The sequence below is a fragment of the Saccopteryx leptura genome, chromosome 1, assembly GCF_036850995.1.
Source record: "Saccopteryx leptura isolate mSacLep1 chromosome 1, mSacLep1_pri_phased_curated, whole genome shotgun sequence".
NCBI classification, from domain to species: Eukaryota; Metazoa; Chordata; class Mammalia; order Chiroptera; family Emballonuridae; genus Saccopteryx; species Saccopteryx leptura.
This window is the reverse complement of record NC_089503.1, coordinates 244888383-244912561: the sequence shown is the minus strand read 5'-3', so window position 1 is coordinate 244912561 and position 24179 is coordinate 244888383. Positions and strand designations below refer to the sequence as shown.

At 54.6% G+C, this 24179-nt stretch overlaps 1 protein-coding gene across 1 annotated transcript; it reads left to right on the top strand.

The window, feature by feature from the left end:
- Positions 1-1246: 1246 nt before the first annotated feature.
- REXO1 (RNA exonuclease 1 homolog) lies at positions 1247-23687 on the top strand. Its single transcript, XM_066342579.1, has 16 exons — positions 1247-1517; positions 11466-13159; positions 14673-14777; positions 15607-15817; positions 18084-18238; positions 18604-18735; positions 18852-18975; positions 19674-19787; positions 19921-20061; positions 20202-20315; positions 20938-21011; positions 21268-21378; positions 21961-22076; positions 22227-22365; positions 22529-22649; positions 22752-23687. Exons 1-16 carry the CDS (start codon positions 1361-1363, stop codon positions 22838-22840), a joined length of 3597 nt encoding a protein of 1198 aa, XP_066198676.1. The 5' UTR covers positions 1247-1360; the 3' UTR covers positions 22841-23687.
- The last annotated feature ends 492 nt before the right edge of the window (positions 23688-24179 follow it).

Genomic DNA, 24179 nt, shown 5'->3' with positions numbered 1-24179 from the left:
TGTGGTGAGATCTCTGGGCAAGGAGTTTCAATCTCAAATGCCCTGGGGCTGGGTGGCTGAAGTAAGGAGAGAGGTGGGCTGGGAGAAGGGGGACCTGAACAGACACACCCCTCACCCCTCACCCCCTTCACACGGGGGTCCATGGCAATTGCCAGCTGGTGGGCCCAGTGTCACCAACAATTCATAGAGTGGCTGGGGATTACAATTTTTATGTGACATCACCCCATTCTAAACATGGGCAACAAATTTATATCATTTTAAAAACAAGCCTGACTGGTGGTGGCACAGTGGATAGACTGTACATCCGGGATGCTGAAGTCCCAGGTTCGAAACCCTAACGTCACTGGCTTGAGCATGAGATTATCGACATGATCCCATGGTCGCTGGCTTGAGCAAAGGGTCACAGGCTTGGCTGGAGCCCCCTGTGGTCAAGGCATGAATGAGAAGCAATCAAGGAACAACGGAAAGTACTGCAACTACGACTTGATGTTTTTCATCTCTTCCCTTCCTGCCTGTCTCTCTCCCTCTAAAAAATAAAAACGAGTACTGAAAGAAAAGGTACTTAATCAACTATACCTACATACGTGTTCATAGTAGCACAATTCACAATAGACAAACGTAAAGCAACCCAAATGTCCCTCATCTGATGCATGGATAAACAAAATACGGTTCAGCATAGCATGTACGGCAGCTGGCATAGAGCAGGCGCTCAGTATTTGGTAGACAGATGAGTGAATGAGAATAGGACTTCTGTGGACCTGGGGATTATTACACTGCTGACAAGAGTCCAGGTGGGAGAAATCAATCACTGAATTTTAGAGTGTGAAGTAACTCGGGCATTGGGATTGTTGGGTACAGGTACAGGACTCATTTGTCCAGCAGAGGGCGTATTGGAGGAAAATGCTAATATACACAAATTAAATGCAAATAAGCCATATACCAGCCCTGAGGAGCTTTTTTGGTCAGGCGCACCGTGGGCAACCCAGGCACCACAGGGGCTTTGGCCTCAAGATGATGCTCCAGTCGCCGCGGAAGGCCGGGAAGCGGCACCAGAGAGGCCGGCAGAAACCTCAGGTAATACGGTCTGCATCTCCCACCTCATCGCTCGTGGCTGCCTGTCCCGGTCCACGGGCTCGCGACCCGCCTCGATCCCGCGAGATTAGGTGTTTCTGATCGGGCGCGCTGTGGACAGCCACTCCCCGGGGCTTTACGGCGTCGCCCCGGGGTCCTCTGGGGTCCTCTGAGCAAGATGGCGGCATCGGGGTTTGTGAGGCGCGGGCGGAGGCGACCACGGCACCAGTGAGGGACCCGGTCTGGGACCTGGGCGGCTCCGGGTCGGGGCCTTGCCACGGGACTGATCATGCTACGCTCCACCGGCTTCTTCCGGGCCATCGACTGCCCCTATTGGTCTGGGGCGCCCGGGGGTCCATGCCGGCGGCCCTACTGTCACTTTCGGCACCGCGGGGCCCGGGGCCCGGGCGCGCTCGGCGGCGGCGGAGCGGCGCCCCCCGCAGCAGGTAATGCCAGCCCGCTCGTTCTTCCCGGGCTAGGCTCCTCGCCCCGGGCCTGGACTCCACCGCCGGCGCTTCTCCGGTCCTCGTTCCCGTCCCAGCCCTCTTCCCACACACACACTCGCGGGCAACGTCCCTCCAGTCAGGACCGGGACCACCCACCTCAGGGCCCGGCTAAAGTCCCGAGATCTCTGTGAGCCTCCGTTTCCACATGTGTAAAACGTAAACAACGGGAAAACATGCCCTTCGAGGGGTGTCACACGAGGGTGGAGTGAGATAATGCAGTCCGAGCGCGGGACTCGGGAAGCGATCCCGGCTGACATTGGTTAGCAGGCCCCAGGATTCCTCCTACTCTAATTCGCATCTGAACTCCTGGGGAGGGAGGACTGTGCCCGCCGCTTACCCGGACCTTTTAAGTGCCTCTGACAGCCCTTGTTTATTTCTGCGCTACTTCCCCGACTGTGCCTTACTTAGGAGCACCTACTGTGTGTCAAGCTGTCAGTCGCGACTGCATAGGGAAGGAGTCAGACCCACCTGACAGGGACCGGAGGGGGATAGGCTCCCAGCCCTGCTTTGCTTTGAGCAGAGAACATTATTGGACGTGCTTCTCTTTTTCTCTTTTTTATTTTTAATTTAATTTTTAAATTTATTATTGATTTTAGAGATACAGAAACATCAGTGTTCCTGTGTGTGCCCTGACGGGGAATCGAATCAGCAACTTCTGAATATTGGGACAATGCTCTAACCAACTGAGCTATCCGGCAAGGGCTTTATTTTTTATTTTTATTTATTGAATTTCAGAGAGAAAGGAAGGGAGAGAGAGAAAAACATCAATTTTGTTGTTCCACTTATTCATGTTGTCACAGGTTGTTTCTTGTATATGCCGTTACCGGGATGGAATTTGCAACCTTGGCAAGTTGGGACTACACCGTAACCAACTGAGCCACTCTGCCAGGGCCTGAGTTGCTTCTTTAGGTATCATAGTGGTGATTGTCACGGTCATAGCAGGGTTTGGTGACAGCTGGGAGAGATCTGGGGGGGTGGTGGTGTTCTTGTAGGAGGTGTGAGATTTGAGCTGAGATGTTAATAACCTCTGGTCATAGATTATTCTTTTCTTGCTGAGGCTGCCTTTTTAAGCATCACCTCTATGTCCTTCCATGGAAGCTCTGTGTACAGGTGTGGTTCCAGCCCCCCAGGGACCCCCTCAGGGAACTGGGGCTATGAGCCTCCTGAGATTGAAGCCTGAGGCCTCCCAGAGGAGGGGCCTTCACTGCTGCAGGGTGGGTGATTGTTTTGTTGTTCTTGTTTTTTCTGTAAAGGTGGATTAGAGTAAAGGTGCTGTGGGTTGTCAAAGCAGTTCTCTTTTTGTAAATGTCACCAGCACTGAGTTCACTTCTTGCACTAGCTGTTTCACGGATAAAACAAACCTGGGTTTGTTTGTGCTTCTGCCTCACACAGATCCCTCTGTTAAAATAAGTTTTTTTCAGAACTTAGATGGTGCTCATTTAAAAAACATTGAAGAGTACCAAAAAGCCAAAAGAAAAATGTTTTGTATGTTGTCCCAAGTCTCCCATCTGTCAGCTTGCTTTCCTTCCTCTCAGCCTTAAAGACAAAAGACTTTGTGTCTTTTCACCAAAGTTGTGATCCTGCCACACTGATTACGTTGGATTCTGTTTAGTAAGGCCATTCCTGGTCTGTGGTTTCCACACCAGGCAGCCCCTCCAGATGGTCTGGGAGCTGTAAAAACCTGTTTCTCACCGAGATCCAGGCTCGGGTATTTTAGGATTCTTTGCTTAGTGCTGATCAGTAGAGCAGTGAGATTCTGGGCTCAGGCTTTGACAAATGACCCACAGCCTGGGCTCAGGCTGTATGAAAGTGGGTGGTGAGTGGCTGGGATACATGGAGGAGCTAGGGAAGGGGGCTGTACTAGGAGGGACATGAATGTGTTATGCAGGTGGTGCATGTTATCTGTGCATCAGCTTCTTACTTGAAGGAGTCTGCACTCCCCAACCGAGGGAACCTGGGGCAATGTCTGGGCACGTCTGTGGTGGTCACAACAAGGGGTGCTGCTGGCATTCAGTGGGTGGGGGCCAGGGATGCTGCCTAATACCGCACTGTGCCCAGGATGGCCCCTTCCCCTACACACAGATTTATCAGCCCCAAATGTCAGTAGTGCTGACATGATCAGTGTCCTAGCACTGGCCTGTTGTGTATTTTGGAATGGGATGGGTGAGCTGCCAAGGCCTGTGGGGATGACAGACCCTGAAAACTCCACCTCTGTTAGTTCCTCAGGCCCAGAGGCTAGAGGCACAGGAGTCTAAGAACCTTGGTTAGGGTTGGGGGACCACTGCATGGGGCTTGGGTGTGGCCCCCCAAGTTCTTCAGGGGCTCTAGAGGGGAGGTGGAGTACCCAACAGATTTTCAGCCCTTGCAATGGTGTGGAGACCCTAGTGAAGGCGTTTTGGCTTCGTTTTGTATTGTGCAAAGAGCCGGCCCAGGAGGGGGCAGCCTGGCCTCTCATTTATCTCTTCTGCAAACCAGGCCTCAACAAATAGCAGCGTGCCTCCTCTCCATCTGATGCTGAGCTGCAGCAACCCTTCTTCCTGCTTTTGCTTCTCTCCCCCTCCCCCCCAGAACCCCCTTTACAAGTATTTTCCAGCAGATAGTTTGTAAGCTGAGCAGTAGGAGCTGAGCGGTAGGTTCTCAGGAGTTGGGTTTGTTATTCTTTGAGCTGTACATGTGCAGCAGTCTGACTGTTGTGATCTGATTCACAACAGAGAGTGGAACAGAATGAAATTAAGTATTGAGGGAGAGGCTGGTCCAGGCCAGTGTGGGCATATTTGGACTGAGATTCATGAAGGCATCTCCTGGCCACCGTTTTCCTCCTTGGTGGTGGCCAGGACCTCAGGAGTACCTGCAGTAGTTAGCCTGCACTGTTTGAGGAAGCAGGCATGTGTGCCAGAAGTTTTGGGGAGATTGGTCCTGTGGCTACCTCTAGGCACTGGGTTTTCTGGAGATGGCTGTGTGGATTGCCTGTCAGTGGAGCTACATTGGTGGCAGGCAGGATTGAAAAGGCCAAGGAGCATTCATGGGGGAACTGCCCTCCCGATTGCTGTTTTAGTTTGCTGGAGGAGAACAGGACAGGAAGATGATGGGGGGCCCAGACCCTGAGTGCTCTGAGGAGTGGGACTTGGCCATTTCACAAGCTGTGACCTTAGCCTGTACCCACGCATGTAGGTACATCCAGGCCTTCATGTCACCTGTAAAAGCAGGAGCTGCCCTGGGGCCCTCCATAAGAGCTCTTCTGGGTCTTTGTGAATTCAGTACATATCTGGAAGCAAAGGAGGTGTGTCCAGCATCACAGATATAGGCCAGAATCCGGAGACAGAGAGCAATTGGCACATGGGGTGGTAGGGAAGCAGGTGCATGTCCCCATGCACATGGTTACTGAGCTGGGCTTTGAATGATGAGTAGGAGTTCTACCTGGTATTAGAAATAGGTTGGAAGGCTGGCAGCAGTCTAGGATTCTGGGCAGGGAGATAGCGCACTGAAAGGCCTGGGATATTCTCGTGCTCTGTGGTTTGGAGGGGCATAGGAGGGGAAGAAGAAGCTGTCCCCAGCATCACTTCTATCCCTGGCAGTTTTGATAGGGTTCCCATTGTCACACTGACTTATAACTTGTCCTTTTCTAGTACAGGCCATGAGAGTGCCACTGCGGTCCAGCTGGTCTGCCCCAAAGATGGGGAGATGGGGGGACTCAGAGCCGGTTAACCTTGCTGTGTGGCTACTTGGAGTTGTCTGTCCTGAAGGGACTGTCTCTACTGATCATGACAGAGGCCTGTGTCCTTGGGAGTGGACGTGCTCCAGGCATTGAGAGGCCCATGGCTTTTGGTCGGTATTTCATTCATTCATCAATTCATTCATCCTATAGACCTTTGCAGACATTTGTACTGGTTAGCTCAGGCATGCAGAGAGAAACCAGGGGCTCAGCATGTTGAGCTGATAGACGGAGGAGGCAGAGCCTGGAAGGTGATGGGGAGGGCATGTCCAGAGGGCACTGGACCACAGTCACTCCAGGCACATTCTGGTGATGCTTGTCCCTCTGTGTCCTAGAGGCCAGATCCATCCCTGCCTATTTGACAGTCATACATCACAGTCTCTTGTCTGGAGAGACTGGTGTCCCCTCCTCTGGGAGTGTGGTCCAGAGGGCCCTCATAGAGCAGGGTGTGAGCACTGCTTCAGGAGCTAGCCCTCTGTCACCCCCTCCCCAGCACCTGCCTGCAAGTCAAGTAATAAAAGCCACTGTGCTCATGTGTAACCCCTGTGTGTGGACTCTTTCTTAGGGGTTGCAGTTGGCTCCCCCCTCGCCTTGGTCCTACATCCTGGGACTGCCTGTAGGAGCACAGCACTCTGTCTTTCCTGGATGGGGTGCACCTTCACCTGACTTCACTTGGAACATCTGAAAGGTGCTCTGAGTCGCTGGGTCTCTGTGCAGGGGTTGGGGGGCAGGGCAAAACACTCCTGAGAGCCTGTGTGATGAAGGAGACGACCCCAGAATCACTCATTGTAGAAAAACCGTATGTTTGGGAAGTCAGTGATGCACCAGTCCCAGAAAGAGTGGCAACACTATTTTGAGGCTTTCTTGGTTGGGCCCATTAAAATATTCATGCTGTCATGGACTGTGAGCACAGACAAGTGCAAAGGAGAAAAGTCCGCCTTTCACCCCACACCCAGGGTGCCCATCTTTGCCCTTGCAGCCTGCCGCTCTAGATTTTTCCCTGAGTTTTTATACTGTCCTGTATATTTTGAAGCGTAGTCTGTGGGTGTTTAGAGGGCAGGCTGGCCCCGGGATCCAGATTTGGGGAGCAGGGCTGTCCAGCAGCTGGTGTAATGATGGATGCCAGGGTGCAGAGAGAATGGACTTGGTGGTGGTCCCAGGTCTGGTGGGATTGTCTTTTCCCCTGGAGGTGGCTATGTGGTGCCACCTGCACTGAGACCCTGGACTTGCACTGTTTCCCAGGTGGGACTAGAACTGAGGGGCACTAGGGGAGGCTGTAGGGGGTCTGAGCCTCAAACCATCATCCCAGGTCCTCCAGTGTTGTCATCAACCACAGAGGCAGGTGTGGACTCTGCCAAGTGGGGAAGAGGACTCCAGACCTACTCCTCTAGGTGCAGCTAGCCTCAGCAGGGGCATGTTTCAAATGTCCCCATGTATATCTGGTAGCACATTACTGGTGGCCTATATGTTCTCTCTCCAGGTGTCTGGGGTGCCCTGGGCAGCATGGGGCTTTCTCCTGTGGTTCAGAATGAGTGGGTGGCCAGGTACCTTCATCCCTAGGCTCCTGGCCTTACCAGTGGGGTGTCCTAATGTCTAGGAGTAGGGATGAGAGGAGGCCCCCAGTAGCAAAGAGATGGCTTGAGAAGAAGTAGCCAGTCCCTCTTAGGACCTGGGGAGTTACTCTGCCTTCCATTGGGGTAGCCTTCAGGAGTACTGTTTGCCAGATCCCATTACCCAGAAAAACCCCAAGCGTGGAGCACTCCAGCCCTGTTCCACCTTCCCTAATACCTGTTCCACCACTGCAGCCTTAGGGAATGTCCTTAGTCTCCGGGCTCCATCTCAAGGCCTCTGCCATCCTGACTGAGTCTAGTTACTCCATCATGAGTAGTCCTCGTGTCTCCGCTTATCTCCTGTGCAGCAGGACTGTGTCTCCTGGTGTCCCTAGCACCCCTGCTGGGGGTGGGGGGGTGGATCAGTAGGCTATGACTGCACCAGGGTTGGAGGAGTCCATGTTGATGTCTTAACAGATGCAAAGCTGGGGGACCCCTGTTGCAGTCCTGCATTTATCTTCAGTCCTTGGATGGATTGGGGAGAGAAGAGGGTGGGTGATGGCTGGGCCTTCAGAAGCCAGAGATGGTGGGATCATGTCCTCCCCAAGTGGGGTCTTTACACTCGATGTCTTGTCATTGATTTCACGTTTAGCGGTTAGGGAAGGGCACCTGTGGTCTTTGGAACAGAGGGTGTTGTTGGAGCATGGAGGAGAAGCCAGGACAGGGCCAGAGGGGGAAGGGTGTTTTGGCAGAGAAAAGATCTGGAGGGGTTGGAGGTGGCTGCAAGGACCAAGGAAGGCCTGTGCCTGTCTTGTTTGTGGGTCAGCCTGTTGGAGTTTGGCGGTGTTCTTCCCCAAGCTCATGCCCCAGCCCATACAGGTTTTTCATTCATTGTCCACAGCCCCAGAAACTGGGGGAAGAGGCCTGGTCTCTGCTGTGCCAGACGTCTGTCCCAGAAGCTGATGATCAGAGAGTCCAAGGGGGGATGAGGTCACTGGGGGAGCCGCCAGTGATGCTGGAACCAGGAGAGGAGCTGCTTTCTCCTTCAGCCAGGCCAGGTTCCTGTGGGTGTGTGGTGCTGGGTACACAAAGTCAACACGAGTGACCAGGGGAAGGTGAGCTGTCGGGGCTGCTCCCTATCTTTCCCCCTCCCCAACCTGGCAAGGGGCCTTCCCAAGGGACACCCCTCAAGTGATCACCTGATATGCACTTTACCTCATTGGTGTCTCATGAACTGAGCAGAAGCTGGCCCATCCCTTGCCTTGGAGTAGGGGGCAGGAATTAGGCCTGTGGTTTTCTCAAGGTGTAACTCCCTGGTCTGGGCCTTTAGGGGGCTTTCTCAGCCATCCCCAGATGGCTCTCTTTTCTGATAAACGGCCCAATTAATCTTTCTTAACAGAGGCATGCTTACTGGTGTGAACAGCGCAAATGAGCACTCTTCTCTTCTATCCAAATTAATCCCCAATAATTGGAGGACTCCTTCCAAGGTGCCTGTGGCCCTTCTAGACCTCAAGGGTCACCTGTTGAGTTGCCTTCTGACTGCTCCCATCAGTGGGTGGGCAGTATCCGTAGGGTATCGGGCAGCTTACAAAACCTTTTCTTGGAACCTTTCTGATTCTGACAGATCACATGAGGCACCTGGTCCTCCAAGGCAGGTGGGGCAGGAAGCTAGATGGCATGAACAAGTACCTTCTGTACTTGTGCTCCCCAAACCTCAGATAATCTTGGGTTCAGGGGATGTCTGCCTCGGGAGCTGAGCTCTATTCCTATGTGCTTATTTCTAAGCCTCAGGGCTATAGCAGAACCCCTGGAAGCTCCCAGATCTGTCTAGAGCACCTCAGGTTGGTGATACAGCCTTATGATACCAGTGGGGAAACTGAGGCCCAGAAGGGCAGGATCAGGACCTTGACACAGGCCCACCTTGGGCAGTTTCTTTTGCTCTTTGGTGTAGTGGGTAGGACAGGGAGACAGCCTCCATTTGGGATTGAAAATGTCCCATCTTGGCAGAGCTCATGGGTGCTCAGATCCAGGGCTGGGTAGAGCCAGGAGCCGCATCCTTTCAGAGTGAGTGGCTCAGATCCCCCAGTGCACTGCCCTTTCCATCTGACAATTGAGTTTGTGGGCTGCCTGGAAAATGGAAGGGGTAGAGCATGTGTAATAGCCCTAAGGAGACATGCCAATACAGTCTCTCATTGACAAAGCCACAGCTCTGCCTCTGGTCCACTGGAGCCAGTGAGGCCAGGTGGTCTCAGGAATGTTGCAGGGCTGCCACCTTCCTACCTCTCTCCCAGGGCACAGTGGCTCCTCCACCTGTCTTCCAAAGCACTGGCTCCTTGGAGAAAACCCTTCAAATCCAAAGAGGCTGAAAATCCCTAGGCTCCGTACTCTGACCTCCTGACCTTGGAGAAGGGCTAAGGCATCTGTGGATTTGCCTGTGGCCGTTTGTGGGCTTTGCATGGGTCCTGACCCCCATCCATTGGTCCTGCTGAGTTGTCCAGGGGGAGAGCCTTCCTAATAGGTGGGCCCTTGCTCCAATACCCCACAGGGAAGGCAGGGTGGGGCAGGAGCCATCTTAACCAAAGGAGGGAGGTTAGGGAGTGAGGTGGACTGGGCTGGAGTCCCTCATCCACCCCCCCTCACGCCCCCCCCCCCCCCTGCTAGAGACCAGTGCAACCCTCTGTAGACAGGCCCAGTAAGTGATCCTAGTTAATGGCTGGTGGCCTTGGCCTGGGCTCTGTTGGCAGCCAGGGCTTGGGGGATAGGCAGGGGCATTAACTCCTATCTGTTCATACAGGTGGGTGCGGGGTTGGAGTGGGTCTGCCTTTGGTGTGAAGGAGTCCATCCTGGGTCAGGGTGGGGCTAGGAGGGTGCCCTCGATCCTGCTGCTGGGCTCTCTAGCCTTTCCTCAGGATGGTCCCTTTACCTTGTCCCTCAATGGGGGCAGAGAGCCTGTGAGTCTTGACCCTGGGTCCTTACACCCAAGTGTCTTCAGCTCTGATATGGGAGACATGGAGTGGCTTCTCCCAGCTTGAATGCCGCACAAGGACAGCCCCTGAAACCTGGTCTGCCTCTGGCACTCGGCCCTCTGTCGTTTTACCTCCTGTCTCCCATGCCCAGCCCTGGCATGTCCTCTGTGGTCTAAAGCATAGGTACATGCTTCCTTTCTCCTTTCCAAATATACTATAATTTCAAAAATTGTATCCAAGTTAAAAGCCAGACTACACATCTACAATAAACCCTTCCCTCTCTCATCCCCTCCCCAAAGGCAGCCCAGGCCCAGTCACTGTCCCCTGCAAAGATTGTCACCGGTGGGCAGCCAGCCAAATGGACATCTCCCTAAATAAGGTGACGTGAGTTTCCTGGGGCTGCTATGGCAAGTCACCACACCCTGGGGGCCTTCCAGCAGCACAGATGGATTCTCTGACAGTCCTGAGCAGCGGTTCTCAATCCTCTCATCCCTGTGTTTTGGTCGTTCAACCCTCGCCGGGGTCGCGACCCACAGGTTGAGAACCGCTGGTCCTGAGGACCAGAGGTCCACACTTGCTTTCATGGGCTAAGTCCACATATGGGCAGGCTGGCTCCTGGAAGCTCTGGGAGAATCAGTTGTCATTCTCCAACCAAAGGGCATCTTTATTGGCCTTTTCTTTGGAGATGCTGCAGGGTTATGTCTGATAGACTATCTAGTGATGAACATATAAACTCTGGAATATTTGTGGTAAATTGGTATATGTGAATATGTATATTACTCCTTTCTCAAAGTGTCATGTGTTATTTTCTCACATTTAATTGAAGATATCTGCATCTCTGTCCATAAGGGAGTCCTTGAGGTTCATGCCAACACTGGTGGCACTTGGGCTGTGCTGACCTCTGGCATGTACTTTTTCCTTTTTTATACCCATGGAATCACCCCATAGATTGCCTTTTGCCTCGTTTTCCGTTAAAAGTGTGGGGGTATCCTTTGTCCACAGTGCTACTTAGTGATTTCTATTTTCTCATTTGTATACACACAGCCCAGCAGACTTTCCTGCAGAGAGGTGTGGGACAGAGGCCTGCACGCCTAGACCTGTTGTGTGGGCATGTCTGCTCTACTCTAACCCTCAACCCTGAACCAGGGAGCTCTGAACAGGTTCCCATCTTATCCTGTCAAATATCTCTGTGCCCTTTGACCTGCCTGGATGTCAGGCCCCTCCTTCATCCTCCTAGCTCCCCATTGCAGGAAGCAGTGTGGGGTGGCTTTGGTGTAGGTGTGTCCAGTGGGACTCTTACTGCCATCTCACCCCGGCTTCTGGATCTTATGGTCTTATCTGTCAAGTATCCACCTCTTTCAGTTGTTGTTCCAGGGGTCATGCCAGTCTCTTGACCCAGGAGACTATGTCTCTCAGCCCAAGGTTCTTCTACACCCCTCACCCCACCTATCAGCCTCTGTAGGCTAGGGCCTGCATGAAGAAGTGCTCTGGAATTCTTGCTGTGCACACTGAACCTTGGTGGGGGTCTGCTGGAGGTTTGGTTCCTACTAGGTTCCCCAAAGCCAGTTCTCTGGATCAAGGCAGTGGCTGGTTGCTGGCTCGTATTGGTCACTACTTCACAGGCCTGCTCACCGCTATTTCCTCCCTCTTACCATTCCAGGGCTTGGTTATGACCCGTACAACCCTGAGCTGCCCAAACTCCCGGCACAGAGGGAGAATGGCATCCTGGGCAGAGGGGATGAGCCCCACTCAGACATCCTGGAGCTGGAGCTGGTCAACCAAGCTATTGAGGCCGTGCGCTCTGAGGTGGAGATAGAGCAGCGACGGTACCAGGAGCTCCTGGAAACAGCCCGCGACCCCACCCTGCCACCCCATGGCCCTGCTACCAGCCTGGATGAGGATGCCTTCCCACTGTCCTTTGATTACAACCCTGTTGGCCGAGGCCTGTTGAGTCCTAATACTAGCTACCACCCCACCCCACTAGCTGGCCCTGCTGAGCTGGGCAGCAAGTACTTGCTGGCCTCCCTGGACCCGGCCCAGGGCCATGGTGGAGGAGGCAGCGGTTCCCTGGAGTACATTCCCAAGGCTGTGAGTCAGCCCCGGCGGTACAGCCGCCCAGTCTCTAGCAGCAAGTATGTAGTAGATGATTCCAAGCCGTCCACTGACCTGGAATATGACCCACTGTCTAACTTCTCTGCTCGGCTGCTCAGCAGGGCAAGCTCCAAGGATGACCGGGCCCCCAAGCGGACCCGGGGCTCCCGTGGCAGCAGTGAGCCCTACACACCTGCACTCAAGAAGCCCTGTGACCCCTTTGGTGGCTGCGATGCCAGGTTCTCTGACTCAGATGATGATGTTTCCACAGCCCTTGGGGACAGGCCTGCCACTGCCAGCCCCCAGGAGGCCCAGGCAGGGTCCAAGTGCAAAGGCCTCAGCAAGCCGGGCTTTAGGGAGGCCCAGGAGCCTGAGGAGGGCAGCCTTCGGGAGACCAAGGAGATGGCCGTGCAGTACGATGTGGGGGACCTTGGGCAACCTCCCAAGGGCCCTAGTGAGACGTACCCGGCCAAGACTGGCTCCACCCCAGCCAGGGCCTCACAAGAATGCAGTGGCCCCAAGAAGGGAAGATCCAAGAAGAAGAAAAATGGAGTTTCACTGGCCCCTGGCCCCAGGGATGGTGTCCAGATAACAGACAGGGGTAAGAACAGAGAACACAGGAGGCCAGCTGTGAAGCCCTGTGTGGACAAGAGGGGCTCGAAGGCCAGCAGCCCCCATCAAAGGGCAGAGCGGCCCCAAGGGACCAAGAAAAAGCCATCTCTGGCCACCTTAGTGGCCAGCTCAGGGAAAGGTCAGATTGACCAGCTAAGCTCCAGTTCCACTCTTGGGGATGCCCCCCAGCTGTCGGGCAGGATGGGTGGGAAGACCCCACCTGGGAAGCTGGTGGAGCGGAAGGCCCACTCTCTGGATGAGGGTATCTCCCAGGCTGGCCCCAAGCTGCAGAAGCGGACCCTGAGCCATGCAGACCTCTTTGGGGATGAGAGTGAGGACGAAGACCCAGGGCCCATGGCACCTGGACTGCGTCCCCCTGCCCTCCCTGACCTCAGCTCCAGCTCGGATTCTGACTCGGACTCTAGCCTGGGCCTCTCAGCCACACGAGGGCCACGCAAGCGCTTCAAAGCCTCCTCACACCCCTCGCCTTGCCCAGCTTCCCCCTCATCCTCAGGAGCAGGCACAGATGTGGACTACTCTGCCCTGGAGAAGGAGGTTGACTTTGATTCTGACCCCATGGAGGAATGCCTGCGCATTTTCAATGAATCCACCTGTGTAAAGACAGAGGACAGGGGCCGGTTGGCCCAGCAGGTGAGAGTCTGGGCTGGGCTCAGGAAGACGGCTGGTTCTCTGTCCTTGGAATATCCCTGTGACTAGAATCTCAGCACCCAGATGGAGACAGCCTCTTGTCCAAAATTCAGGAACCCTTGGTGATTGCTTACTGCCCCTTTGCATCCTGTCCAGAAAAAGAATGCTGGCTTATGGCCCACTGGTGGGATTCTGGCCTGCCCTGTGGGGCTTCTGTGGCAGCATCCAAAAGTGTCAGGTAGTGCTGTATCGGGCACCCCCAACCTCCTCCCCCTCTTTCCAGTTTCTTTCCTTCTCCCTAGTCCCTCTCCTTTCAGCTCCTCTTCCTCCAGTCCCTCCTCCTTCCACTACCTTCTCTCTTCCCCTCTATCCATTGTCTCCCTCTTCCCTTGTCCCTTCTTACCCCTCTCTCCTCTCTCCTCTCTCCTCTCTCTCCTCTCTCCTCTCTCTCCTCTCTCTCCTCTCCTCTCTTCCCTCTTCCCTCTTCCCTACCCCCTCCCTGTTCTAGCCCCTTTCCCTTTCCTCCTTGGACGTCCCTCCCAAAATTTGCTGGCTCTAATCTGTTTGGGTCTTCTTGGTCCCTGTTCCCATGTCAGCCACCAGAGGGAGCTTGCTTTAAACAACAGGACATACCAGTCCCCTGCACAGAAACCTGCTTTTTTGTTTCTTTTTTTTAATTGATGTTAGAAAGAAACCAATTTTTTGGTACCACTTATTTATGTATTTTTTGGTTGATTCTTGTATGTGTCTTGTATGTACCTGCAACCTCGGCTTATCAGGATGACGCTCTAACCAACTGAGCTGCCTGGCCAGGTCACAAAACTGCAGATTCTCTGTGGGGTCTCAGAGTCCAACCCTGGGCTCCTTGTTCCTTTAGCACCACCCTGTTCACATCCCTTTGAGGCATTGCCAGCTAATACTGATTTCCTACCCTTGGTTCCCACATTTTTTTTTTTTTTTTGATTGATTTTAGACAGAGGAAGGGAGAGAGACGAGGAGTGAGGGGAAATCCATTTGTTGTCTCACTTAGTTGTGTGTTCATTGGTTGCTTCATGTATGTGCCCTGACTGGGGATCAAACTCACAAACTTGTTTTGGGATGACACCTACAGAGCTACCTGGCCAGGTCTGATTCCCACATTCCTAACTCTGCCTTGGCCAGGGTGGCAGGTATAGGTGGGTAGATGAGGGAGGGAGAGGAGGAGGCAGTTAGTCCATGAAGGGCTGGGCACATCTGCAGAACTCACCCCCAGCAAGGCATGGGAAGTAGGCTCAGGACTGGGCCAGTACCCAGGGTCCTTGGCTGGGGGCATTGTCTGTTTCATCGCCTGTAAGGTGGGGCTGGGAGTGCCTTTTTGGGTGGAGTTGAGTACCTGCATCTCATATGGAGCCGCCCTTCCCACCCTACTCCTTGTTATGGTCTGGGAATCCCATCCCTAACTCCCAGGCTGACTGTGTTGGTATGGGTGGTGAGGCCAGGGGAGGGAGCCTTGTTGAGGGACGAATGTGTGTTCTAGCCCCCCAAAGAAGAGAAAGTAGAGGACAAAGAGCAGTTGGGTCTGACCACTCTGTTCCCTGGGCAAAAGAGGAGGATCTCTCATCTCTCCAAGCAAGGCAAGGAGGTAAGGATCCTCTGGGGTCCTGGTTGGAGGGTGGCAGGGGGAATCTGTCTATGGAACAAAGTTTGATGGGTTCCTTTGGCAGACACAGTCCAGCTCTCCCTGTGTCCTGGCAGAGAAGTACCTGGCGCCCACATCTAGTCTGTGTTGTGCTGCATGCTGGGGGCAGTGGGGCCCAGAACAGGGAGAGTGAGATACAGTTGAGCCCTCCCTCAGGGTCATACTGCGTGATCCCTGTTTCACTCTGAACTGCACTGTGCGACCTTGGGCAAGTGGCCAGACCTCTCAGTCTTAGCTTCCTCCCACGGCCCAAAGACAGGAGTGGTTGTCGGATCTCTGTGGCGCAGTCAGTGAGCTGGCACAGGGAGGGCTGGACAGAGGATGGGTCCTATGCTCTACACTTGGAGCTCCCTCCTGTTGATTCAGTCTTGAGGGAGGTTTGGGATTCTGGAATTCACTCCAGAGAAGGTTAGATCAAGTGAGATTGGATCAGCATGACAATCTGATCAGGAGCAGGGATTTCCACGTACCCTGTGTCTATATCAGGGCTGAGGGCATGGCCTGGGTACTTAGATGCCAGAGGCCAGGAGAGCAGGGCCACATCGGCACCTGGGGCAAGTGGGACAACATGAGCTTGAGGATCACAGTGCTGAGCTGGTTTCCACCAGGGAATTGGCAAGTCTTAAAGGCAGAGAGGGGTGCATCCCGCCCAGCCCCGACCCTGGAGTCCCTGCCTCCCTGCCAGTGGCCCTACCATCAGCCTGTTGCTCTGGGAAGCCTGCCTTGGGTGCGTCCCACATATAGTCAGGCCCTTGAATTTCTCATCACCCAGCCAGAGCCCATGAGGAGAGGCCTGGCCCCCCCAACCCGGCTCCCCACTGCCCAAGAGGTGTGCTACCAGCGGGCTCAGCAGGCTCAGAGGGAGTCAGCCAGCTGGCTCCAGGTTGCCCAGCAGCCGGCCGAGAAGCCATCCTCCATCCATATCTCAGTTCCTGGAGAGAAGAGGAGGATTGCCCACGTCCCCAACCCCTGCCTGGCTACAGGTGAGTTCTAGAGCAGGGGTCTCGGGAGGGGGTCTCTGGAGGTGAAGCTCCCAGTGTATTTGCAGTCGTGGCCTTGAGCAGAGGCCAGCCTGGCCTCAGTGTATTGGTCTGTAAAATGGGAGAAAGTGTTCTCAACTGTTAGAGGCTAGAGTAGACTGTGCATGATGCCTGGCGGCCTTGGGCCTCTCCTGGCTTTGGTGTTGGGAGTAGGGGGCTGGCTGTGGAGTCTGAGGGATGTCTATCTGCTAGACCTAAGCCTTGTTAGCATTAGCTTCCTGTCTTCCTCCAAGGCCCTGCCCTGGAGGTTTCCCTGTGGCCCTCTTGCTTTGTCCCTGCCTGGTCTTTGTGTCCTTGCCTCCCCCGGGTTCCTGGGATATTGGAGGCCAGTGACCTGGTGGGAACTGGTCTGAGTGTAGTCACTGGGCCTCAGACAGTAGTGCTAGGAAGGAGGAGCCAACCTGGGGGTGTAACCGAGGGTGTCAGCCCCTAATTGAACTGTGCATTCAATCTGAGAGAGGAGCTGAAGACTGTGCCTCTCGTCCTGCTCTGAGGGACACTTCCCAATGGAGCCTTGTCTGAAAGTAGGGCTGCACACACAGTGGGAGTGTCTCTGTGGTGGTGGCTGGAGCTGAGAAAATGTGGCAGGCCAGGCTTTTGTAGCCACCTAGAAGCCTCAGATGTAGGCTCAGCTTCCCTGGGGTCTGTTCCAGTCTGGAATGTCCTTGCTGCTGGATTTTTTGCTTTTGTTTTTGTTTTTGTGACAGAGGGATAGATAGGGACAGACAGTCAGGAAGGGAGAGATGAGAAGCGTTAATTCTTTGTTGCGGTTCCTTAGTTGTTCAGTGATTGCTTTCTCATATGTGCCTTGACTGGGGGGCTACAGCAGAATGAGTAACCCCTTGCTCAAGCCAGCAACCTTGGGCTCAAATCTTGGGCTTCAAGTCAGCGACCTTTTGGGCTCAAGCCAGCGACCATGGGGTCATGTCTGTGATCCCACGCTCAAGCCAGTGACCCCATGCTCAAGTTGGTGAGCCCGCACTCAAGTTGGTGATGTCAGGGTTTTGAACCTGGATTCTCTGTGTCCTGATCTGACGCTCTATCTACTGCACCACCACCTGGTCAGGCCCTTGCTACTGGTTTAAAGACTCAAACAGCCAACTTAGTGGGTGGTCAGGTTCCATGTAGGGGTCCTGCGTGTACAAATGTCCACAGCCTTTCCCTGGTTTTCCCTGGTGTGTCCAGACTCTGATTTCTCCCTCCCCAAAGAGGTTGAATTAGAACCTGACAGTGACAGACATGGTTGTGGGTTTATAGCAGTGATTTAGCCCAGAGTAAGGAGATTGCATCCTGAGACAGGTACAGTTTCATTAATCTGCACCTTCTGCATTCAGCCATCTATAGCCACCGCTATGGCAGCCAGCATTCCTAAATACTGCCTGGCTCTCCCGAGCCTCGACAGCTCTCTTGAAGCTTTGGGAGACCCACCTGGTGCAGCTGCACACTTGCCCTGCAGGAAATTCTTCATCCATATGAGCCTAAAAGCTGAAAAGTGCATGTTTCTCCCTTCCCGTATGGCCTGCAAGGCCAACCCTAGCCTAGGACTCCCAGGAGCCAGAGACCTGGGCCCTCCACTCTGTGCCTTGGTCTCCTCATCTGCTCTTATCCTGTCATCAGAGCCAAGCCCAGGCTCAGAGCTAGTCAGAGGTCCCCTTGCACACACACTCAGGGACACACCTGCCCCAACCCCACTGCTTTACCTGGAGCCCTCAGAAATAGCCCCAGAGGAGGCACCCTCCACCCTGGGGGCAGGAGACTGTCTGGTTTGTGACTTCATCAAAGGGAGAGGAGAACACAAAGACAGTGGTGGGCAGGCTGACCGAATCACAATGACCAGGCTGGAGCGTCCCAGACCCTCTGGTCCTCAGTCCAGGAACCAAAACTTTCCTCTCTCAGACATCAATGCTTCAGAGTCAGGGGCTGGAACATGTGGCAGAGGCTATCCAAGCCCCCAGCCACTTGCCAGACCAACCTGCCGTCCTTCACAGCCCTATTTTTTTGTCCCCCCTTTCAATGGACTTGTCCAAAAGCAGATAGAGCCTAATGTCCTTCCACAGCCCATGTTCCCACCCATTGCCCTACCCCCTGTGCTCCGAGATGTACATTCTGCTGATGCTGAATGACCGCAGCTGCCTAGTGCTCTGCAGCTCAGTGATGGGTGTGCTGTCTTCCTGCACTCATGTCCCCTGTCCGCCACCAACCCCTACAGGTGCCAAGAGGACCCTCGCAGCCAGCAGCAGCCAGCCTCCCAATGGCCTCGAGCTGGGCAGCCAGCCCCTGAAGACTCGCACACTGTCAGGAATGGCGTCCAAGACCACCAGCACCATCACCCCCAAGCGTGTGGCACACAGCCCATCTTTGCAGGTAACTGTCCCTCCCTGCGTCAGCCAGAGCACCCCCCTTATGATGCACTCAGCATTACGGGCTGGCTCTCCCTTCTTCCCGTTCCCTGTTTTCTCTTTAATTCACACCTTTCACGTTTTAGAGTAGTTTTATAGTTTTGATTTACAGAAACATTGAGTGGAGAGAGGACAAGATTGCCATGAGCCATTACACTGTTGTCAACACTGGTGTGGTTATTTCTTGGCACCAGCCAGCCCATGATGACCCCGTGGTCATTAAGGCCCAGTTTCCAGTAAGCTCCACCCTATATGGAGAGGGTGCTAAAAAGTGTGTCAGACAACTAGCCAGGGGCATGCCACCCTCCACTATTCCTGTGTCTCCTCCAGAGTTTAAAGAAGCCTGTTATCCCAAAAGAGTTTGGGGGCAAAGTCCCCACCGTCATCCGCCAACGATATCTCAACCTGTTTATTGAGGAATGTCTCAAGTTCTGCTCCTCCAACCAAGAAGCCATAGAGAAGGTGGGTGACCCTGGGAGGTAGGGCCAGCTGGCTGTGGGGTACAGGGCCAGGTCCTAGGTAGAGGGGCTGGGACCATTTGTCGGGATATCCAGGGCTGAGTGGAGTGTTATCCCTAGGCGCTGAATGAGGAGAAGGTGGCTTACGACCGCAGCCCCAGCAAGAACATCTACTTGAACGTGGCTGTGAACACCCTAAAAAAGCTGCGGGGCCTGGTCCCCAGCACTGTGCCTGTTCTCAGCAGTAAGTCCGACAGGACGGGGCAGCCTGGGTGTTTTAGCTATAAGATTGAAGCCACACCTCCTGCAGTGGGTGGCTGGGACCCTCCCTTGGCCTTTCTGCTGCTCTGAGCTGTAAGATTCTCAGACAAAAGGCCCTCGGCTGTCAGACTCTATCTAAGCTGGCATTGGCCCCATGCCCTCAGAATAGCCTCTTCTCACTCTTAACCACCCTCCCTCTCTGAGAGCTGGGTCTCTCCAGTGAGGGGCCAATCACCTGCTAATGGGGCTACCTCTTCAAAGCTCGCCTGCCTGTACATTAACCTGAGAAGACATTCATGGTGCTTCTCGAGGATACATTAAGCCATCAGCGGGTGCTTCCCTGTTCTGTTCTTAGCTGGGCTGCCTCGCCTCAATCTATTCTTCCTGGGTGAAATGGCCATTATAGCTCATGTTAAATTCTTTCCCTATGAGTGTGAAAACCCCTAGGCAGGGAGTTGGAGGTGGAGGGAAGACAGAGGGGCTTCCAGGCAGCCCAAGGCCTGATGGTGCTGAATTAATGTGAGGGGTAGTGTAACTTGCCCAGGGTCACATGAGGTCAGGTCTCCCCTAACTCTGGGTGGTGGGAGGCTATCCTGGAAACAGGGCACTGAGGAAGTGGGGGAGCATTTGGGAGGAATGAGGGAGTTTGAGCCTACTTTACTCTTCCCCTCCCGCTTCCAGAAACCAGTGGCCGGAAGGTTGTGTCCCATGAGGTAGTACTGGGGGGCAAGTTGGCCGCCAAGACCAGCTTCTCATTCAGCCGCCCCAGCAGCCCCCGTGTGGAAGATCTGAAAGGTGAGCCCAGCTCCCCCAGAGTCTGGAGCGCAGTGCCTGCCCTCCACCCTTGACCCTGTCTTCCACCCATTTCCTACCCCTTGACCATCCCTAATCCCACTGTTAGCTGATTGCCTGTCCTGGTCATCTTTAGGGGCCGCCCTGTACAACCGCCTCAAAGAGTACCTGCTCACTGAGGACCAGCTCAAGGAGAATGGCTACCCCTTCCCTCACCCCAAGCGGCCCGGGGGCGCTGTCATCTTCACCACTGAGGAGAAGACTCAGCCCAAAGACTGTGAGTTGCCTGGTCATTGTGCTCTGAAGGTGCACAGGGAAGGTCGTCTGGGTAGAGGGAATGCTGCAACCACAGGTTCAGGCCATGGGACTGGCCTGACTTCTCACCCTTCCCCCTATCTGCCTGTCTGCACCTGACAGCCTCCTGCAGGGTCTGCTGCCGCTGTGGCACTGAGTACCTTGTGTCCCCCTCGGGCCGCTGTGTGCGTGAGGAAGAGTGTTACTACCACTGGGGACGGCTCCGCCGGAACCGAGGTGAGATCCTGCCCTTCTCCCCTCTGACCCTGGCCAACCCCTTTTAATTTTCTTTTCCTTTGTTGTACTTAAGACAAATATAACGTAAAGACCTTTCTGTCACAACATTTAGACACAGGTAAAGAAAGGCTTCCCACAACCTCGTCATCCCCCCTTGCTCTTCTTCAGTACATAAGTGCTTGTAGAAATACATGGCATTTGGGGATAAAGGATTTGTTTTGTCCTGTGGCTGTTTTCACTTAGTCAGATTTTCACCTATGGGGACACACACGTCTCCCGGAGCGTCTTTGGGGAGCATGTGGAGGGTTCCTTGGGATGCAGCATTCTTTTGGGCATACCCCAAGGGGACCCATGCCTATACATGTCCTTGTTGCCAGTCTGGGGATGGGCCCTTGCAGGGTCAGTGGGCTGCACCTATCCCAAATCCTCTCTCCCATGTAGGGCCTGGTGCCCCCCAGAAATAGGGCTGGAATTCTTGGCCTTTCAGGGGCTGCCCTTTGACCTAGGGCTGGGGTTCACTTTCCTGGGAACCCCTTGCCAGCCCAGACAAAGTGAGTATCAGCAACAACCTACAGGAGGCGTGGTCGTACTGCCTCTGACCTCTGCCCCATCTCCCTTTCAGCGGCTGGTGGCTGGGAGACTCAGTACATGTGCTGCTCAGCCACCATTGGCTCCACTGGCTGCCAGGTTGCGAAGGTAGGTACCTGTCCTGGGCCCTGCTTGATACTTCCTTGTCCTGGGAATCTTCTACCCTGTCCTGGTTGGAGAAGATTACCCTCAGCTGCCTTCTTCTTATCCTTTGGTTTCTCTGCAATGGAAAGGGGAGCTCATTCCGTGAAAATGTCTAGCACCAGCCTGGCCCCATGAACTTGGCCTCATTGACTTTTCCTGAGGTTCCTTTTCCACCCTCCAAGCCTGCCACCCTCCCCTTTCTTCCCCTCCCCACCTTCAGCAACATGTGCAGGACGGCCGCAAAGAAAACCTTGATGGGTTCATGAAGACCTTCGATAAAGAGCTTCCAGAAGATGCTCACCCTGGAATCTATGCCCTTGACTGTGAAATGGTGAGTCATCTGAATGACCACAGGCACTTGCTGAGGACTCATGGCCCTTGTAGGCTGCAGGGGTCTTTGCTGCTCTGTGGGGCTATCCCATCTCCTCTGCTTGAAGCTTTGGGCCAGTGCAGGTTTTAGTATAAAGAGCAGAAGAGCTGTGAACAACAGTTGGGTCTGCCTCCCTGTGGGTTGCGCTATGTCTGTTGCTCTAAGGCTCATTCCCAGCCTTGCCAGCATCTGCTTAGAACGGACTTTTCTCTTGTTACCAAGTAGATGATCTCACCCTACCCCCGGCACACACTACATGCTGTGGACACGTCTGGCTTTACTCAGGGTCCCCTCTGCACTCAGATGCTGTGTGGATTTCTTGCACATAATGCAGGCTTTGGGGAAGGGTGCCTGGTTCATGGCCACTTTGACCCCTAGAGAGGCCTCAGAGGTCTCTGGCCTAGGGCCAGCACCTCTGCTGCGGGGCTCAGGAACCAGGGACATCCCTGTCATGAGCACTGAGCTGGAGGTATCTGGTCAGTGGTGCCTGGGGAGGGATGCAGGCCATGGGGCATGTCTGAGCCATGTCCTCCTGGTCTGCAGTCCTACACCACATATGGCCTGGAGCTGACACGTGTCACGGTGGTGGACACCAACATGCAGGTTGTTTATGACACCTTCGTCAAGCCGGACAACGAGATTGTTGACTACAACACTAGGTGCGGCCTGATTCTCAAGGACCTGGGATCCCAGGGTGGGAACCGCATGCTCCACCACGGTCCAATGTCCCTGGCCCTGACCCAGCTCCAGGGTTTGGAACCCCAGGTACCATCTCAGCCACTCTAAGGCCCCTTTCCTTCCTTCCCCAGGTTTTCAGGGGTGACTGAGGCTGACCTTGCTGACACAAGCATCTCGCTCCGGGATGTCCAGGCCGTTTTGCTGAGTATGTTCAGTGCCGATACCATCCTCATTGGACACAGCCTGGAGAGTGACCTACTGGCCTTGAAGGTATCCTGGCCCCGCAGGTTTTATCCTCACAGGGTGGGTAGGGCTGCAGGACAGTGACCAGTCATGCTGCTCCGGAACCCTCCTAGGCTCTGGGTGCCTTCGTGGCCCAGCTCTCCTGGGGCCCTCTACCCTGAGGTCTCTGACAGGCTGGCCATTCCCACAGGTCATCCACAACACTGTGGTAGACACGTCTGTGCTCTTCCCGCACCGCCTGGGCCTCCCCTACAAACGCTCCCTTCGGAATCTCATGGCTGACTACCTCAGACAGATCATCCAGGACAATGGTGAATGGTGGGGGTGGGGTGGGTAGGAACAGCATTGGGGCTTGGTGGGGGTGGGGTGGGACCCCAGGACTGGCTCACCCTGAGCCTCTGCCCATTCCACAGTGGATGGGCACAGCTCCAGTGAGGATGCCAGCGCCTGCATGCACCTGGTGATCTGGAAGATTCGAGAAGATGCCAAGACCAAGCGGTGACTGCCGCCCACCCACCTGCCCTCCTGACTCCTGCCTCCTGCCTCCTGCCTCCCGCCTCCCGCTACCCTGGCCTGTCCTCTAGCCCCAGGCCTCTTCCAAAACAGTGCAATAAATCTCGAGAGCTAACCCTGTTCACATCACCAAGACACGGAATCAGCACAGGAGGAGTTGCGTGGCACTCCAGGACCCAGCTTGAGACCTACCTGGAGCCCCAGCCCCTGTGTGGCCCCTTGTGCTCTCCCTGTCTCTGCCCAGACCACTGTCTTCTGGAGACTGCTGCTGCTGACAGCAGAGGCTGGGACCACCTACCTGGCACATCAGCCAGGCCTGCTAGTGTCGCCAGCAGTGACCCTTATAGGCTGACCACCTGCTCTTCTCCCCTTACCTGTCAGAGTGTCCAGTGGGTTGGGTGGGCTTGTCATGGGTTTATTTGGACAGGGGTTGTCTTTTTTTATTTTGTATTGTTATTTTTATTATTTTTAATTTAAACCTATGACTTGCATGGTTGTCTTCCCCAACCTGGAGGAATAAGACCCTGGTGCTGCCTTCCCTCCTGGGGTAATGGGGGTTGGGGGCGGGAGCAGTCAGCTGGTGCCTCCACAGCCACCAGGACTCAAAACGCCAACCTGGCCTGGCCTGTTTGGGTGGGAACTGGTCTCCCCCAACCCACCCAGACTCCTTGACTTCCAGGAACTGAGCCAGCTCCTGCCCCAGCCCCCAGGGTCCTAGTCCTGGCATCTGGACACATTCCATTGGAGCCCTGCCCTCACCTGGGAGCTGTCAGTCAAGGCCCATAGTCCCTCCCACTCCCCACCCCAGTGCCTAAACCTCTCTCCCACCCCTAGGCAGGGACAAAATAAATGTTTGTATGAATTTTAGATGTTGGGTCTACTGGTGTTTTTGATGCTAGGTATGGCTCCACATACCCTGTGAGGTTATTGTCCCTGTGGCCAGGACTTAAAAGCCAGCTCTGGGCCTGACCAGGCGGTGGCACAGTGGATAGAGCGTCGGACTGGGATGCGGAAGACCCAGGTTCGAGACCCAAGGTCGCCAGTTTGAGCCCAACGTCGCTGGCTCCAGCAAGGGGTTACTTGGTCTGCTGAAGGCCCGCGGTCAAGGCACATTTAAAAAAAAAAAAAAAAGCCAGCTCTGGTTCTCCGTTAACGATTGGGGCCTGTCACACTTCCAGTCCCCACTTCCAGTCTCAGTGGGAGCCAGTAGCCAAGTCCTGTGAGGGTTAAATATCTGAGAAGCTACCATGGGAAGGACAGAATGGCCATGGCCCACTGTGCATTGTTTGCCCATCCCAAGAAATGTACCCAGCACCCTGAATCTACCC